General features: G+C 45.5%; 1 protein-coding gene across 1 annotated transcript in view; it reads right to left on the reverse strand.

Annotated features, from left to right (window-relative positions):
• LOC126094751 (paired box protein Pax-6) overlaps positions 1 to 19,879 on the reverse strand; it is a 244,643-nt gene that overhangs the window by 155,440 nt on the left and 69,324 nt on the right. Inside the window, exon 3 of the mRNA XM_049909301.1 lies at positions 2,081 to 2,300. Coding sequence (XP_049765258.1) covers positions 2,081 to 2,300 — 220 coding nt within the window. The remainder of the gene's footprint in view (positions 1 to 2,080; positions 2,301 to 19,879) is intronic.

Genomic DNA, 19,879 nt, shown 5'->3' on the forward strand with positions numbered 1-19,879 from the left:
AGCAGCAGCACAGCACGACTCACGAGAACACGGCAAGTGCCAGAACTCGATTTCGCAGAAACTTCACTCACTGGAAAAGGGAGCATAATAAGCGAACACGTTTCTCGGCTTATATGTACATACTCGACCATTTGTGAAAGAGCGACGGTCAAATTTTTGGACGTATTTCCGAGGTACTGTACGTCCCTTTTATCGCGCAATATCCTCAGACGAAACTTTGGCACAGTAGTTAGCGTCGTGGTTATTTAATATTGCGCTCCATGTTAGAAACTCGATATGACTTTTATTTTTGTTTTTCATTTACATACCCATATCTGTAGAAGATTACTAAACGAATGTTTTCCAGTGTGTATTGATATAACGTTGTCCTTATTCATATATCAGATGAATGAATTTAAGAAAAATGAAATATTATTTGTGTTCAAATGGTTTAAATGGCTCTGAGCACTATGGGACTTAACATCTGAGGTCATCAGTCCCCTAGAACTTAGAACTACTTAAACCTAACTAACCTAAGGACATCAGCACATCCATGCCCGAGGCAGGATTCGAACCTGCGACCGTAGCAGTTGCGCGGTTCCGGACTGCAGCGCCTAGAACCGCGTGGCCACCGCGGTCGGCTATTATTTGTGTAAGTGGACCCATAATCAATTGCAAGCGCATTGTTTGTCCCGAAATTATTTCCAACGCACGAAATCTTCGCCAATGTTAACTACGTTTCTTTCCCAAGTGAGATTCATATAAAGCAATGGCACTGTGATGAACCTGCCTTTGCGCGATACTCGCGGTATTCGCAAAGTCTGTGTTGCGCATTTTTCTACGATCAGAACCATCCAAGGAAATGCACCAAATCTTCCTGAAGAATAAACATATTAATAAAGTATAAGAATTAATGATATGAGATGAAATATTAGAATATGAGAATTTAAAAAGATTGTAAACCTTCAACATGTCATACACACATATATTGCATAATAAATGTGTGACACTTAACGTGAAAACTAGCAGCAAAATCTTAGCACAATATTTCAGATCCCTCCTCAACTGCGAACCACCCCAAGAAAAACTTGTCTTCTCTTCTTCAATATTCACACACCCAGACTCTCATGCCCGGCTGTCGAGGAAATTATGGAGATAGTCAAACAGTTGAAAAATTACAAAGCACTAGGAGAAGATGGGATCATTGCTGAATTCTGGAAACTAAACGATCCTATACTTGCGCAGAAACTACATTATATAATATCAGACATATGGATGACGGAGCAAATACCAGAAGACGTGCATTTCGACAGACACAAAATTAAGGCATTATAGAACAGTGGTTCTTCCAGAAACAAACTACGCAGCTGAAACAATGGTGATTGATGGCCACTCAAAAATTAGGGAAATAGAAAAGCAAGAAAGAAATATTCTCAGGAAGATTTACGGGGCAATCAACAAAAACGGCATTTGGATGAAGAGACCACAAAACGAGCTCTATATAAAGACCAACACAGTAACAGATGAAATCAGAAAACGCCTAGCTACAGGATGGAAGACTCCAGAACAGCAAGAAAAATTTTCAATATTATAACAAAGAGTAAATGGCTGAAAGAAATCCAGAGGGATCTGCAGGAGGTCAACATAAAAAAATCTCGAAGACCACACTGAGTGCCGGAATAAAATCACAAGTGTGAAGTTTGAGGAAAGAACATCGCGCCAGTCTGGTAAAAAATGGACAGAAGAACGGAAGAAGGAGCATTCTGAGAGGATGAAGAGTTTTTGGGAAGCAAAGAAGAAAAACGTCCGGAGATAAAATTATGACGGATAAACCGGGACACGAGTTGCTTATTCTTCTTCCATTGTGCGAAGTTCCTTGGAAATAGGGTGATAGCATTTGCCGTGTTCTCCTCGTCAGCTGAATGGGTGTTGAAGTCTCCATAGAGGTAGAGGGTACCATGTACTTGGTACTGGGTACAGCATACCATGTACAAGATACTAGGTAGTAGGTACTGGGTACTAGGCAGCAGGTATTGGGCACTAGGTAATGCATATTGGATACCAAGTACTGGGTACTAGGTACTGAGAGCTGGGTACTCACCCCTCTTGTGGAGGTCATCGCGCGCCGCCTGCCCAGGCAGCATGCCCGCCGCGGGCGCCAAGCCTAGGTGCGGCGTAGGCGGCGCCCCCGGGTACCAGGCCCAACCGGCCGCCTGGCCGTTGAACATGCGCAGCTTGTCGTACACGGACTCGCTCTGCGCCGTCACCTGCTGCTCCTTCTGCGCCGCCAGGTTGCGCAGCACGCGGTTGATGGACGACACCTGCACCCACACACACACTCCGTTGCACTAGGCGAGCAAGACTTGGCTGGCTTACAGAGTATTGCAGCACAAAAAGAAAAGCGAAGACGCCGAATCTTAAGGCCCGTCCACACGCGACGATCTGTCTGCGCAAATGTCTGCGCACATCACATCTGCGCAGACAGATCGTTGCGTGTGGACAGAAGATTTGCACCGACCTGAGGTGTGTGCAAACCTGGAAGTTGGAGTTGGAGGTTTGAGCGAAACCTCTCAAATCTGTGGGTTCAAACCACATCTGCGCAGACAAGCTGGAGCGTGTGGACAGGAGATCGCCGCAAATCTGGCACGAAACAGCTGTTTGCTCAGTCTAGTGTTTGTATTTGTGCGCATAGGGCATTAAAATGGCTGATACTCGTCAGTGTTCTCGAGAGTTTGTAAGTGAATTCATTGAAATATACAGAAACCACCCATGTTTGTGGAAGATTAAAAGTAAAGAATATAGTGACCGAGACAAAAAGACAGCAGCATACAATGCTCTAATTGAAAAATTGCGGGCAGTTGACGCCTCGGCAAACAGAGAAACGGTAATAAAAATAAATAAAAATTCGTTGCGAACTGGCGAAATTATTTGCGGATGGATGTCTAAACTTATAATTCTCTCTTAAAGCTTGTACCCCTCATATTATGAGAAAAAATACTAGTATGAGAAGGGCAATGTCTCCTCATGAACGGCTGGCGGTAACATTAAGATTCCTAGCAACAGGAATTTTCAACTGCAATATCGAAACAAGCGTTGAGTAAAATAATACCCAACACATGTGAAGCTATTTACGCTGTCCTGAAGGATGAGTTCATGAAAACAAGCTAAGTAAATTAAGTCTGTCAGCGAACTGCTTACCGAAAAGAGTTATCCAAAGTTCAGAAATCTACAAGATCTGGTGTAAGAGTAGATCAAGTATACCAGCCAACGTTATGGTATTTTGATCTGCTTGGCTTTCTTAGTGATCAAGAAACGCCAAGACCAAGCAGGAGCACAATTGAAGATGAAATTGGAGTGTCAATGTGCCAGGAAATGGAACACGAGGTAATGTAAAACAAAACAGGTTCGCCCTGCAACTCTCGCAGTAAATGTACGTGAGAAAACTCCTTTCGCTTTAGCAACCACTATCTACACCATTTTGACCGCCTTCTCTGTTTCCTGCGGTTGGTCTGAATGTTTTTTGCAACACAAGTTGCGAACACAGACCACAACAGAACTTCCTCCATTTCTGTATTTCAAAATAACTGAATTAAATTTTTGACGTTTACGAGGAGCGTAGTCGCTTGCCACGGGTTTTTCTTTTCTACACCGACAGATGGCGGGCAAGTAGTAGATTGGGGTTTGTGTCGTGTGAACACACCACATTTGCAGCGATCTTTTGCATGTACAGACATCTGCGCCAATGTCTGCGCAGACAGATCGTTGCGTGTGGACCGGCCTTTAGAGTCAGCAGACGATGCATCATTGTCGTCTTGAAATAAGTCTGAAATAAGTAGTGTGACTGCGCAGGCCGTAACACAGACAACCATTATCCATCTACAGGGTGTTCCATTTATCTGATGAGCGCACACGTGGGGTTGTGTCACCAGAGCCGCGCAGATTGGTCAAATGGGTCCCGCGTCTCCCTGTTAATTCCGAACAAGGCTCCTTTTCGTCCAGTGTCATTCGAACAGTGAAACAAACATCAAATTTGTAACAGTGAAGTTTGCGAACGTAACAATGGCAAGACCGGTTTATTCCATTCCAAAATGAGTGTTTATTTAGGAATGGTATGTGCGTAAAGAGTCCGCACGTACTGTCCGGAGCTGTTTGAACAGTACTTTCCAGATGTTCGAATTCCGAGTTGTGATGCAATTCACAAATTAGTAAACAAATATAAAGCTCATCTCAAAGACGTTGCTTACCGCCCTGAAAATTCCCCTAAAAGGTCTCTTAAAGTCTTTCACGGCAAACACTAATTTCTTCCGCCTCTGTGCTAAATGGCTCTAAGCACTATGGAACTTAACATCTGAAGTCATCAGTCACCTAGACTTAGAAGTACATAAACCTAACTAACAGAGCACTGCAGCTACGGTCGCAGGTTCGAATCCTGCTTCGGGCATGGATATGTGTGATGTCCTTAGGTTAGTTAGGTTTAAGTAGTTCTAAGTCTAGGGGATGATGACCTCAGATATTAAGTCCCATAGTGCTTAGAGCCATTTGAACCATTTTCAAGTCTAGGTCTGCCGTGAGTCGTGATGCGATAGCCGAAGCGTAACGCGAGAAATCCGGAAACTACCATAACTAAAGTCCTTTCGCACAAATTTTACGGCGAAGTGACATTTGCCGGCAGGAGTGGCCGAGAGGTTCTAGGCGCTTCAGTCGGGAACCGCGCGACCGCTATGGTCGCAGGTTCGAATCCTGCCTCGGGCATGGTTGTGTGTGATGTCCGTAGGTTAGTTACGTTTAAGTAGTTCTAAGTTCTAGGGGACTGATGACGTCGGAAGTTGAGTCTCATAGTGCTCAGAGCCATTTGAACCTTAAAGGCAGTCTTAACTAACATCAATTCACCACGTCCAGTCTGAAAGGTAACTAGCGATCACTACCGTTATAGCGTGTATTTAAAGCAAACCTGATTTGCATCCTCATAGTGGCAGTGTTGGCGCCACTCTTAAGCGACTAGTGCGTAATTTCAATAGATATCATCTTCCAGATGTAGAAACACACGTATCAACTTACTCCTTCATGGTGTCGCGATCTTTTTTTTTTTCCCTCAGTGTATACTCCGAATTTTTTTGTCATAGTATCTCATAACCTTATTTTACCGTTCGGTATCGTATACTTGAGGTGACCGCTGTGTTGGTCTTCCGTGTAGTGTGAACAGGCCTCCATTTGAGAATGACCTTGTGAGCAGATGTAGGAAGCAGAACCACGGCAATATATCTGTGTTCAGCCTCCGGGATTCTAAGTATGTCAAGTTTTGACCGGCGCGGCGTTAAAGCGGGTGTCCATGCCGACGGCTTCGGGGACTCCGGATCCTCTACTGTTGTCCGCGAGGACTAGCGCCAACCGTGGGCAGCGTGAAAGGTTCTGCGACGGCCCTACAGTCGGTATCCTCTGCCCCTCGGTTGATGGCGATGCTTATCTGTGTGGGGGCAGGCCGCGGTAAACAGCGCCGGCCTGCTAGCCGCGCCGGATCCCTGTTGGCCCTCGGCTCGACCGCCGCCCGCCCAGAGGTAATTGCAGCCCCGCATTGTAGCGGCTCCCATATGGCGGATCCTCTGCCGCTACTCGAGGCTGCTGCCGCTATTCAGGCAGCCACAGCTGCCAGTAGCCGTCTGTAGCGAAACTGCCAGCTGGGATGCGCAGGTATCCGTCTCTATCCATGTCCTCGAATGCTTAACAGAGCAGTATGCCCTCGCGTGCCTTGTCTACCGATTTTTCAGCCGCTCCGTGAGCCTGGGAAATGTCCTCAAGACCGAACGGAGAGCAGCTAGTGACAGACTGACACGTTCCGTGAGAGGCGCGGCGGGTGGTTGAACTGAAAGACAGCCGCCCTCGAAAACCAGGCACCCAAGTTCGATGCCAGCCAAAAACACTGCGGCATTTCTGGAAGTCTGCAGGTAACCTCTTTTCATTTGAATGGTTCAAGTAGGGCCAAACAAATACCAGTACGGGAAGTTCCGTCCATATACGGTAAGGTTCCTAATTGGGCACTAATGTGGTTGTAAATAGTTTCTAAGAAGTTGAATCTTTTGCCGGACCGGTAGTGGGTGTATCTCTCCTTTAAAGAACTCTCGACTAGAAAAATGTGTTGTTCAAATGTGTGTGAAATCGTACGGGACTTAACTGCTAAGGTCGTCAGTCCCTAAGCTTACACACTACTTTACCTACATTATCCTAAGGACAAACACACACACTCATGCCCGAGGGAGGACTCGAACCTCTGCCGGGACCAGCCGCACAGTCTATGACTGCAGTGAATGAGACCGCTCGGCTAATCCCGCGCGGCTAGAAAAATGTACAGTAGTCCATTTCAGAAACAACTGGTGCGCGGTATGTACATGACACACCTCGGTTCGTGCTCACACCTCGTGACCTAAGCCTATCACGCGTGGAAATTTCACCTAAGTGCAAAGTAGTATAGCTAAACTTAGCTAATGGGACATTTTGTTCACTTCGTCACAGCCCACACATTACCCACCCTACAGAACTTTATATTCTGTACTACTGGAAAGCATCGAAAGCTGCAGAACTATCCCATTAAAATTGCTACACCAAGAAGAAATGCAGATGATAAACGGGTATTCATTGGACAAATATATTATACTAGAACTGACATGTGATTACATTTTCACGCAATTTGGGTGCATAGATCCTGAGAAATCAGTACCCAGAACAACCACCTCTGGCCGTAATAACGGTCTTGATACGCCTGGGCATTGAGTCAAACAGAGCTTGGATGGCGTGTACAGGTACAGCTGCCCATACAGCTTCAACACGATACCACAGTTCATCAAGAATAGTCACAGCCGTATTGTGACGAGCCAGTTATCTGGAGAATGTGCTGGCCAGGACAGCAGTCGAACATTTTCTGTATCCAGAAAGGCCGGCACGGGACCTGCAACATGCGGTCGTGCATTATGCTGCTGAAATGTATGGTTTCGCAGGAATCGAATGAAGGGTAGAGCCACGGTCGTAACACATCTGAAATGTAACGTCAATACGAACAAGAGGTGACCGAGATGTGTGTAACCAATGGCACCCCATACCATCACGCCGGGTTATACGCCAGTATGGCGATGACGAATACACGCTTCCAGTGTGCGTTCACCGCGATGTCGCCAAACAAGGATGCGACCATTATGATGCTGTAAACAGAACCTGGATTCATCCGAAAAATAACGTTTTGTCATTCGTGCACCCAGGTTCGTCGTTGAGTACACCATCGCATGCGCTCCTGTCTGTGATGCAGCGTCAAGGGTAACTGCAGCCATGGTCTCCGAGCTGATAGTCCATGCTGCTGCAAACGTCGTCGAACTGTTCGTGCAGATGGTTGTTGTCTTGCAAACGTCCCCATCTGTTGACTCAGGGACCGAGACGTGGCTGCACGATCCGTTGCAGCCATGCGGATAAGATGCCTGTCGTCTCGACTGCTAGTGATACGAGGCCGTTGGGATCCAGTACGGCGTTCCGTATTACCCTCCTGAACACACCGATTTCATATTCTGCTAACAATCATTGTATCTCGACCAACGCGAGCAGCAATGACGCGATACGATAAACCGCCATCGCTATAGGCTACAATCGGACATTTATCAAAATCGGAAATGTGATGGTACGCATTTGTCCTTCTTACACGAGGCATCACAACAACGTTTCACCAGGCAAAGCCGGTCAACTGCTGTTTGTGCATGAGAAATCGTTTGGAAACTTTACTCATGTCAGCACGTTGTAGGTGTCGGCACCGGCGCCACCTTGTGTTCATATGGCTCTGAGCCCTATGGGAGTTAACTTCTAAGGTCATCAGTTCCGTAGAACTTAGAACTACTTAAAACTAACTAACCTAAGGACAGCACACACATCCATGCCCGAGGCAGGATTCGAACCTGCGACCGTAGCAGTCGTGCGGTTCCAGACTGTAGCGCCTAGAACCGCTCGGCCACCTCAGCCGGTTGCCAACCTTGTGTCAATGCTCAGAAAAGCTAATCGTTTATATATCACAGCATCTTCTTCTTGTCGGTTAAATTTCGCGTCTGTAGCACGTCATCTTCGTGGTGTAGCACTTTTAATGGCCAGTAGTGAATATGAAGATGGTATCTGTTCTTCCGTACATGTCCGAAAGAGCTGATACCATCGCAATATAAACATTGTTTCATTTAAATTCTAGAATTTCATCTTTTAGTTTACGCTTCCAGCAAAATATTGGCTAACACAAGTAAGGACTGAAGGGCAGGCAGGAGGGGAGAAAAAAGAAAAAGAGGTTAGCGTCGCTACCTCTAAATTGTAGGGCCCCGGGTTCGATTCCCCTCCGAGTCTAAGATTTTACTTTGTTCTAATTATTTCACATATTCATCGACGTGCAAGTCGCTGAAGTGGAGTCAAATAGAAGGACATGGACCACCTCCGGCCAGTAATGCCGTACGATCATTGCGTTTACCTCCTTTGTTACGAATCTGGCTTCGCATGATAAACGTTGAGATCGGTACTACGTAAGTGTGGAACCTATCGGATGAGATTAGGCGCGGACGCCAGCGGCGAGCTGTCAGAGAAGAGTCGCCGGGCAGCCAATCAGCTAATTCGTGACTGTCGAGGGCGTAGGCCCGGGACGACATACGGCGAGCGGCGGCAGGCAGAGGGCGCATTGTGGCTGCGGCCGCCGACTTTCAGCCTAATTGGAGGCGGGGACGGCGGCGCGCCCGCTGAATATGCATCGCCGGCGCAGCCAGCGCCGGCACGGATTTGCTTGTCCGCTCGCCACGCCACACCGCGCCACGCAACGCAACGCAACTCAACGCCGCCGTCAGCACGGCGCGCCAGCCTCCGCGCGGGGATTCCCTTTACAGTGCTGCCAAGACCACTCCGCGCCGACAGCTGACGCATTCTCATCGCTCGCGCCTTCCGCGATCCCTTCCGATGTGCTGTAGCCGTACTGATTGGTGTGCTAGCGAGATGTGGCAACACCATGAATTCCGTGGTAATGGAAGCCTAAACAGCTATCACATCCTCCACCACCATCAGCCATTCGGTACCCACAGCTCAGTACTCTACGGCATTCAACGGTGTGCTGTCGAACTACATACTAAACATGGTCGTTTCCTCATGGAAATGTTCTTTTTATTAGTGTGCTCGGTTGTCCGAAGACTGATTTGATGCAGCTCTCCACGCTAGACGATCCTGTGCAAGTCTCTTCGTCTCTGCATACTAACTGCAGCCTACAAACACTTAAGTTATAGAGGGAGATCAAGGCTTGACAACTTAAAACCCTTCCCCATTATCAAATTAACTGTTCCTTAACTGTTGCTATAGTGGCTGTTTTGTACACTACTGGCAATTAAAATTGCTACACTACAAAGATGACGTGCTACAGACGAGAAATTTAACCGACAGGAAGAAGATGCTGTGATATGCAAATCATTAGCTTTTCAGAGCATTCACACAAGGATGACGCCGGTGGCGACACCTACAACGTGCTGACATGAGTAAAGTTTCCAACCGATTTCTCATACACAAACAGCAGTTGACAGGCATTGCCTGGTAAAACGTTGTTGTGATGCCTCGTATAAGGAGGAGAAATGCGTACCATCACGTTTCCGACTTTGATAAAGGTCGGATTGAAGCCTATCGCGATTGCGGTTTATCTTATCGTGACATTGCTGCTCGCGTTGGTCGAGATCCAATGTCTGTCAGCAGAATATGGAATCGGTGGGTTCAGGAGGGTAATACGGAACGCCGTGCTGGATCCCAACGGCCTCGTATCACTAGCAGTGGAGATGCCAGGCATCTTATCCGCATGGCTGTAACGGATCGTGTAGCCACGTCTCCATCCCTGAGTCAACAGATGAGGACGTTTGCAAGACAACCACCATCTACACGAACAGTTCGACGACTTTTGCAGCAGCATGGACTATCAGCTCGGAGACCATGGCTGCAGTTACCCCTGACGCTGCATCACACACAGGAGCGCCTGCGATGGTGTACTCAACTGCGACCCTGGGTGCACGAATGGCAAAACGTCATTTTATCGGATGCATCCAGGTTCTGTTTAAAGCATCATGATGGTCGCGACATGTTTGGCGACATTGCGGTAAACGCACATTGGAAGCGCATATTCGTCATCACCATACTGGCGTATCACCCGGCGTGATGGTATGGGGTGTCATTGGTTACACGTCCAGGTCACCTCTTGTTCGCATTGACGGCACTTTGAACAGTGCACGTTACATTTCAGATTTGCTACGACTCGTGGCTCTACCCTTCATTCGATTCCTGCAAAACCCTGTATTTCAGCAGGATAATGCACGACCGCATGTTGCAGGTCATGTACGGCCTTTCTGGATACAGAAAATGTTCGACTGCTGCCCTGGCCAGCACATTCTCCAGATCTCTCACCAATTGAAAAAGTCTGGTCAATGGTGGCCGAGCAACTGGCTCGTCAGAATTCGCCAGTCACTACTCTTGATGAACTGTTGTATCGTGTTGAAGCTGCATGGTCAGCTGTACCTGTAGACGCCATCCAAGCTCTGTTTGACTCAATGCCCAGGCGTATCAAGAGCGTTATTACGGCCAGAGGTGGTTGTTCTCGGTACTGATTTCTCAGGATCTATGCACCCACATTGTGTAAAAATTTAATCACATGTCAGTTCTAGTATAATATATTTGTCCAATGAATACGTTTATCATCTGCATTTCTTGCTGGTGTAGCAGTTTTAATGGCCAATAGTGTATCTTGGCTTTTATGACTAGATTACGTGTTCTATTTCGCTACCTGTCACATAATTTATTTATAAATTGAATAGATTGCAACGAGTTTCAGGCAAGTTTTACTCACCACTGGGTGTCTTTGTGGCATACATAGATTCTTCTAGTAAATTTGGTTTCCTACTCATTCAACAAAAACGCTTGTGATGTGCGGAACATGCTCGAAAGGCATAGCACTGTATTAAAAACAAAACATGTAATATAATTATTCCTTGAGGTCGCAAGATTCCTCCTATCAACATATCCCTTACTTTAGTCAAGTTCTGCCACAACTTTCTTTACCTTAGCTGCGACATTAAGTCTTCTTGCGATCGTTACTGGTACAACATCTATGTCCGAAACGCGTAATAATGGAATACATAATAAAGTCAGATTGCCTCCAGACAATGACTTTTACCTTAGCGACCTATCCAGCATTTTACAGACAGCATATATAACTTTCTTTTCTCCACGATTACATCTAAGTCTTCTTCATTACGTATTCGATGTATTCACGTAAACCTAGGAATTGTTCCGTAACACCACATTTTAAGTCCTTTTATTCTCTCCCTATTGTCCACGATTATCTTCTGTATAAAGCTTCACTCCTGACAAATTGTTTCAGGTACGACCAGTAACTCTTAAAAGATGCTAGAGATTATCATATTTCTCGTTTTCAGTAAAATTTTTCATGCTGTTTCCACTCTGAATTCTGTATCCTCTTCTGCCACCGCAGTTATTTTTCTGCGGAAACAACAAAACTGGTCTACTGCTTTTAATGTCTCGTTTCCTAATCTAATTACCTCGGCATCACCTGGTTAAAATTGACTACACACATTATCGTTGTTTTCATTTCAATTCTGTTCGTTTTATAACCTATTTTAACTATGCTATACATTTCGTTGCAGGTCTAATGCTTTACTGTACTGTGTGCGTTGAGAAAACTATATTGTTTCATTTCGTAAAAACGTTAAGTTCATTAAAGCAAGCCGATCGCTTCAACAGTTTACGAACGTGTTAGTGTCCTCATGAAGCAGAGAATATCGGTAGACAGCTACACCAACACATGAAATGTGTCTTGATTAATGTTAACCTTCCTAAGGCCTGCTACAACATCTTTATTTTACCTAGTATTTAATTTACTATGTCAAGTTATCTGCTGTCTGTCTCTCTCTCTCTCTCTCTCTCTCTCTCTCTCTCTCTCTCTCTCTCTCTCACACACACACACACACTTACTTTTCATTGCAATGTAAGGAATTAAGTGTAGTGAGAAGTGTTAAAATCTTGCTCATTTCAGTGGTTCAAGAAACCGAAATAAAAAGTACAATTCGTCCCAGCTTCATTTAATTGGACACGGATTTGCATTTAAAATACACATTCTTTGAATAAGCACACCTTTTACCGAGAGACTGTATTTCCTTCCTTCAACGTGAGAAGGCGCTCATCTATCCAGCTGTAACTGGCTGTCTACGCAGTTACCTTATGTCACGTGCGTAACTCTAACAACATGAAAGAGAAGCAGTAACTGTGGCCTATCCTCAATTTTATTCAGTCTAGACATTGAACAAACTGTAATGCAAACCAAGGAGTAATATGGAAAATGTATTTAAGTTCAGGGAGATTAAATTAAAACTCTAAAGTTTGCTGATGACATTGTAATTCTGTCAGAGACGGTAGAGAATTTGGGAGAGCAGTTGAACGGAATAGATAAAGTTTTAAAAACTGGTTATAAAATGAACGTCATCAATAGACGTAAAACTCAGGAAATGGAACGTAGTCGAACTAAATCACACTATTCTATGAGTGTAAGACTAGGAAATAAAAAACTGAAAGTAGTGTATGGGTTGTGTTATTTGGACAGGAAAGTAACTGACGTAATAGAGAGGATGTAAAATCCGCTGGCAATAGCCAGAAGAGTATTTCTGAAATAGAGAAAACTGATAACATCGAATATAAATTTCATTGTTAGAAAGCCTTTTGTGAGGGTGTTTGTACGGAGTGTAGCCTTGTACGGAAGTGAAACTTCGTCGATAATCAGTTCAGCCAAAACGAGTGTACAAGTTTTCGAAATGTGATGCTACAGGAGAAAGATGAGGATTCTAAAAACTAGTGGGGAGGTGGTGAATCGGAATGAAGAAGAAAGAAATATAAGGGGCGGTAAAAACGTTTGCCTACATGTCGGTGCTTATACACAAGAAGATAAAAAGCTCTTCCCTCTTTATCTGAAAAAGAAACTTTGTACAGATACTTCGATTTCCATTTATTGTTTAGAGCGATGTTATTCTGCAATGACTTTTTTCAAAAGCGTGCGGCGCTGGAATTGTTTATGAATACCAGTGTTGGTTATATCTGTAATGTTCGACGTTCTGAGCATATTTCACCATCCGATGCACAGATATCCATGCTGAGATTTCGGTAGCCTCTGTCTTCTGTCCTGTCTTATCAACGTGCACTGTCCGCCATATCTCTCCTCGACCTTAAGGCTATTGTCTGGACAACACTGCAGAAACACCGTTTCCCATCAGTGCCAAATTTTCTGTCCCTCTCCAACGTTCAGCTACTCTCTCGAAGTCTTTCTCAGCAGCAGGAAACCAACTCTGGAATAACCTCGTGCATTATGTTAAAGAACTAAATAGCATCTCCATCTTCAGAAGACAGTTAGGGACAAATCAACTAAAGTAACAATAATGTTTACTATTGTCCCTGTAGCATTCGTTACCCTTGTACACCCCTCTTCCCAGCTAGATCTTTCTTATTTCCCAGTATTCTTAACTGGTGCAGTTTCCTTAAATTTGCTTTCCCCCGAACTCGTTAGATCAGAAAATATCTATTTTCTACACCTACGAACTTTTTTTTATATTTTCCACTGTAATTATTTTCATTATTGTCGTTATGATTGTCATTATTATTATTATTATTATTATTATTATTATTTGTAAGTAGGCTATGTAAGTAGGCTGTTTATGTTTTCTTTATGTAAGTAGGCTGTTTATGTTTTCTTATTAGCAACGTTATGTAGCGCTCTATATGAAAATCACTGGCTGTGCTGTGTGCAGTCTGTGGCTAGTTTGCATTGTTGTCTGCCATTGTAGTGTTGCGCAGCGGCATCTGGATGTTAACAGCGCATAGCGTTGCGCAGTTGGAGGTGAGCCACCAGCAGTGGTGGATGTGGGGAGAGAAATGGCGGAGGTTTGATATTTGTAAAAATGGATCTCATGAACTGCTGTATACATTATGACTATTAAGGTAAATACATTGTTTGTTCTCTATTAAAATCTTTCATTTGCTAACTATGCCTACTAGTAGTTAGTGCCTTCCGTAGTTTGAATCTTTTATTTAGCTGGCAGTAGTGGCGCTCGCTGTATTGTAGTAGTTCGAGTAACCAAGATTTTTGTGAGGTAAGTGATTTGTGAAACGTATAGGTTAATGTTAGTCAGGGCCATACTTTTGTAGGGATTTTTGAAAGTCAGATTGCGTTGCGCCAAAAATATTGTGTGTCAGTTTAAGCACAGTCTCGTATACAATTCTTCTAAGGGGACGTTACATATGGCGACCCTGCCAGGATTATGTACTCTCGGATAACGAAGCAACAGCACCCAAAAAACAGAAAAAAGTTAGCCTACAAATCTCTTTCCGGAAGTCTGAATTCGTCTGCTCAAAATTAAAGATACAAAAATTTGACGTAAAATATGGCAAGATAATAAGAGACGTACACATTTCAAATGTCTACGTGAAATCCTCGAACCTACAGGAGGAGAGAAGACTGCATAGAAGACTCGACTTCAAAAAATGAGGACAGCTTACGGCAAAACAGAAGACATACATAATAAAAAATGCATGTCCAGTCAAACAAAGATCAAACACTACAACACACTAACCAAGCCTGAAATACTGTATGCTGGTGAGACACTAATACTCCACACGAAAAGCAACAAGGAAAGCATACTGAAGGAAGAACGAAAAAGCATGAGAAAAATTCTCGGTACAAAGCTGCCAGAAGAGAGATATAGATTAAACTCAAGAAAAACCATAGAGAAGATGTCAAACGTAGCAACAGATGTCAAAAAAAGAAGGTTAAAGTTCTTACTAGTACATCAGCAGCATATCACCAACAAGACAATTCTCACCTACAAGGGATCAAGTCAACAGTACCGTAGACCTCACAAATCGAACTTGACCTAGAGAAGCACAAATAGAATTTGGACGCAGAAACGTATATTGAGACAAGATATACAAGTGTAATGTTAGGTCAGAGGATGAAGTCCCAAAACGACCATGGACAAAGTAGACTGAAGTTGACTGGCGTTAGACTCCATCGAGAAGAAAAAGTGAGATAATCGTGGAAGATAAGCAATAATGCTGAAATGAGGCAGAATGCTTTGCGTGATCCTACAGGATTTCGACGCAAGTAATAATAAGAAGAAGAAGAAATAAGAAGAAGGGAAGCAATCGACGGATGCAAGGACGAAGGTCGTAAGGGTGTCTTATGCGACCGCACAGCTCTATCAGTGCAGATTGGGTGAAGGGATTGAATTACGCGCGCAGCCGCAAATTTATAATGCCGATCGGCGACTTCTGCTGTACAATAGAGCCGTCCCCTGGGAAGACGGGCGCGGTAAACAGGCCGCTGATTCGCCGACAAAAGATGTCCCGCAGCGCGTCTCGCGCGCTCAGTCCCTCTTTTTTAATCAGTGAAATGGATTACAGTTATCCTCCCGATTCCCGGAAAAAGGTTTAATCAGGCGGAAGGTATTCGTTAAAGCCGTATTGTAACAAGAATGGCCGGCAATAAGCAAAACAAAGTATTGCGTGAAATCGTATCACGTAATGAAATGAGCCGCATTACCATAACACATGGGACGGCCGTGGGGATTAGCCATCACGCCCCCGGCTGCAGTGCGCATGCGTGACCAAACGCAAACAGGGTCGGTCGCACGCGGCCGCGCAAATACTGAATCGGTAAAGGGGAAGGGGGTGGAAGGCGGGGGCGGGGGGAGGGAGGGGGGACTGAGCGACGCATCGCCCGAAGCGTGGCAGCTGACGGCGGGCGGCCGACGGTTGACGTTGACGGCTGACGAGCGTACACGCGACGCGTCGCTCTTCTCAGCGGAACGCTGCAGCCCCGATCTCGCTGCTGCTCCGCACCTAACCGTGTACTGTTCACACATATCATTTCCAAACACCTGCAGCTTAGAAGGCACGTACATTTTATGATCGTGCTGCAACGGTATTGTTCTCCGGTTTCGTGCAGTCTAGAAATCTCTGTATACCTAGAAGGTGAGTCACACTGAGGTGACAAAAAGTCGAGGGGTTGATATGCACACATACAGATGGCGGCAGCATCGCATACACAAGGTGTAAAACGGCAGTGCATTAGCGGAGCTATCATTTGTACTCAGGTGATACACGTGAAAATGTTTGCGACGTGATTATGGCTACACGACCGGAATTAACAGACTTGGAGCTGGCCTCATGGGACATTCAGTTTCGGAAATCGTTAGGGAATTCAATGTTTCCGAGATCTGCAGTGTCAAAGATGTGCCCAGAATACGAAATTTCAGGCATTTCTTCTCACCACGGGCAACACAGTGGCTGATGGCCTTCACTTAACGACGGAGAGCAGCGCTGTTTGCGTAGACTTGTCAGTGTTAGCAGACAAGCTACACTGCGTGAAACAACCATAGAAATCAATGTGGGACGTACAACGAACGCATTCATTAGGACAGTGCGGCGAAATTTGGCTTTAGTGGGCAAAGGCAGCAGACGACCGACGCGAGTGCCTTTGCTGACAGTACGATATCGCCTCCAACAGCGCCTCTCCCGGGCACGTGACCATATCGCTTGGACCCTAGACGACTGGAAAACCGTGGTATGGTCAGATGACCCCCAATTTCACTTGGTAAGAGCTGATGGTAGGGTTTGAGTGTGGCACAGACCCCATGAATCCATGGACCCAAGTTGTCAGCAACTGTGCGAGCTGGTGTTGGCTCCGTAATGATGTGGGCTGTAATAGGCTGGTTCCTCTAGTCCAACTGGATCGTTCATTCACTGGAAATGGTTACGTCCGATTACTTGGAGACCATTTGTAGCCATCCATGGATTTCACTTTCCCAATTTTGGAAATTTGTGGTAAGGTCTTATGGGACCAAACTGCTGAGGTCATCTGTCCCTAAGCTTACGCACAACTTTTTTTTTTTAAATTCTTTATTCAATTCATTGCATTATACATATTTAACCCACTACCTAACTAAATTAGTGGGTCCTAATAATGATACAAGGAAATGCAGTCTCTATTCTACACTACAGGTGGTTTATTATTATTACTATAATCTTACCGCTATGTGGTTCTAAGCTACTTAATCTACAAGGAAACCTAATGCTACCTGCAGCGTTACAGGTGTGCCAGTGCTACTATAAACCTGATGGATGCTGGCCAGGCCCACTGAGCTAATCCCAGTGGGCATGCCCCTGGCACTGGGCTGGCCCTCAACTTGGTATCGCTGCAGTCTATCCTAAGGTCTTATCCTATCGCCGGCCGGAGTGGCCGAGCGGTTAAAGGCGCTACAGTCTGGAACCGCACAACCGCTACGGTCGCAGGTTCGAATCCTGCCTCGGGCATGGATGTGTGATGTCCTTAGGTTAGTTAGGTTTAAGTAGTTCTAAGTTCTAGGGGACTTATGACCACAGCAATTGAGTCCCATAGTGCTCAGAGCCATTTGAACCATTTGAACCATCTTATCCTATCTTCTTACGCACTACTTAATCTGAACTAAACTAACTTACCCTAAGGACAACACACACAGCCATACCCAAGGGAGGACTCGAACCTTCGACGAGGGAAGCCGCGCGGACCGTGACAAAACGCCTCACACCGCGCGGCTAGCCCGCGCGGCTTCACGTTCCCAAACTACGATGTGGTATGTCACCGAACCACAATGGCTAGAATGTGGTCAATTCGAGTGAGTGATTTGTCCACCCATATCGCCCGACATGAATCCCACCAACATAATCTAGAGGTCAATTCGTACAAAAAAATCCTTCACCGGCAACACTTTCGCAGTTATCGATGGCTACAGAGGCAGCACGGCTCAATCTTTCTGAGGCGGACTTCCGACGACTTGTCCCCATGCCACCTCGAATAATGCTTCAAAAAATGGTTCAAATGGCTCTGAGCACTATGGGACTCAACTGCTGTGGTCATAAGTCCCCTAGAACTTAGAACTACTTAAACCTAACTAATCTAAGGACAGCACACAACACCCAGCCATCACGAGGCAGAGAAAATCCCTGACCCCGCCGGGAATCGAACCCGGGAACCCGGGCGTGGGAAGCGAGAACGCTACCGCACGACCACGAGATGCGGGGGAATAATGCTTAAAATGTATCAAATTCGGATGTTCAGTTTGCGTTTCTGACGGAATGCAGAGTGTTGCTCAACGTTACAAATGCTGTGATTGAAAAAATTCCTTTGCTTGATGATGATCTATGATAAACGAATCTGGTAGCAATAATTCAGGCCTTTCATAGCAGTTTATGATTGTACATTATAGTTTTTCCTAAGTACGAGTATCTACAAACTAAGTGGTCGAGCGCGTAGAGCACTACACTGCGGCTGTGGAGGTCCAGGGTTCAATCCCGGACGGGAATTTTCCTCGCTCTTTCAGTGCAAGACAGTACCAGGTCCACTCAACCTACTATCGAATGAGTGCCGGGGATTTTTTTCTGATGGTAAAAGAAGAACGGGGCGATGTGTCTGCCACCTTCCCCCTCCTTGTAAGGGTATAGTGTACTTAACAGTTACGCCGATAGCCCGGTCACGAGCTTGCGCCACAGACTTTGCTTCTAAAAACTGGTGCACGACCTATTGAAAGTATGTGAAAAATGGCGAGTTTGATCGTTATTGGGAAAAAAACTGCAAGACAATGTGTAAACGCCTGTGTCAGCCGGGACACGTGCTCTGGGCGCTGTTTCCGCAGGGGTGACTTTTTTTTTTTTTTGAGATACGAAAAAAATGAAAAAGCGCGAAGAAAAGGGAAAGGTCAAGGTGAAGTAAGAGAGGCATAATAAGAATAAGAAGTATATGGGCTTGGATTAAAAGACACTAAAATAGAAACGTGTCGGAATTACATGAAAGGAATCTTGAGGAGAGTCGGACTGATGATGCTGAGCTGTAATTCCACAAGACGTGCAAGTTTCTTGCTTTCGGATATTACAAGGAGCCACTCACGTTATGCCAAGTGAATGAATATTTGAAACTTCCTGGCAGATTAAAACTGTATGTCGAACCGAGATTGGACTCAGGACTTTGCATTTCACGGGCAAGTGCTCTACCAACTGAGCTACCCAAGCACGACTGACGACCCGTCCTCACAGCTTTCTTCCGCCTGTACTTCGTCTCCTATGTTAAAAACTTCACAGAAGCTCTCCTGCGAAACTCGCAGAACTAGCACTCCTGGGAGAAAGGACATAGCGGAGACATGGCTTTGCCACAGCCTGGGGGATGCTTCCAGAGTGAAATTTTCACTTTACCGCGCAATGTGCGCTGATATGAAACTTCCTGGTACATTAAAATTGTGTGTCGGACCGAGCCTCGAACTCAGGACCTTACTCAAACTCAGGACCTTACTGGCGGGCCCGCATCTCGTGGTCGTGCGGTAGCGTTCTCGCTTCCCACGCCCGGGTTCCCGGGTTCGATTCCCGGCGGGGTCAGGGATTTTCTCTGCCTCGTGATGGCTGGGTGTTGTGTTATGTCCTTAGGTTAGTTAGGTTTAAGTAGTTCTAAGTTCTAGGGGACTGATGACCATAGATGTTAAGTCCCATAGTGCTCAGAGCCATTTGAACCATTTGAAGCTTACTGGCGGAAGAAAGCTGTGAGGACGGGTCGTGAGTGCTGCTTGGGTAGCTCAGATGGTAGAGCATATGCTCGAGAAAGGCAAAGGTCCTGATTTCCAGTCTCGGTCCGGTACACAGTTTTAATCTGCCAGGAAGTTTCGTATCAGCGCACACTCCGCTGCAGAGTGAAAATTGCATTCTGGAATCAACATTTGTATGTACTATTTTTACGGCTCTGCATTGATCGGCGACGCAGGAATCGAATTATTGTTGCAAGCAATGCGATTTT

The sequence above is a fragment of the Schistocerca cancellata genome, chromosome 8, assembly GCF_023864275.1.
Source record: "Schistocerca cancellata isolate TAMUIC-IGC-003103 chromosome 8, iqSchCanc2.1, whole genome shotgun sequence".
In the NCBI taxonomy this organism is placed as follows: domain Eukaryota; kingdom Metazoa; phylum Arthropoda; class Insecta; order Orthoptera; family Acrididae; genus Schistocerca; species Schistocerca cancellata.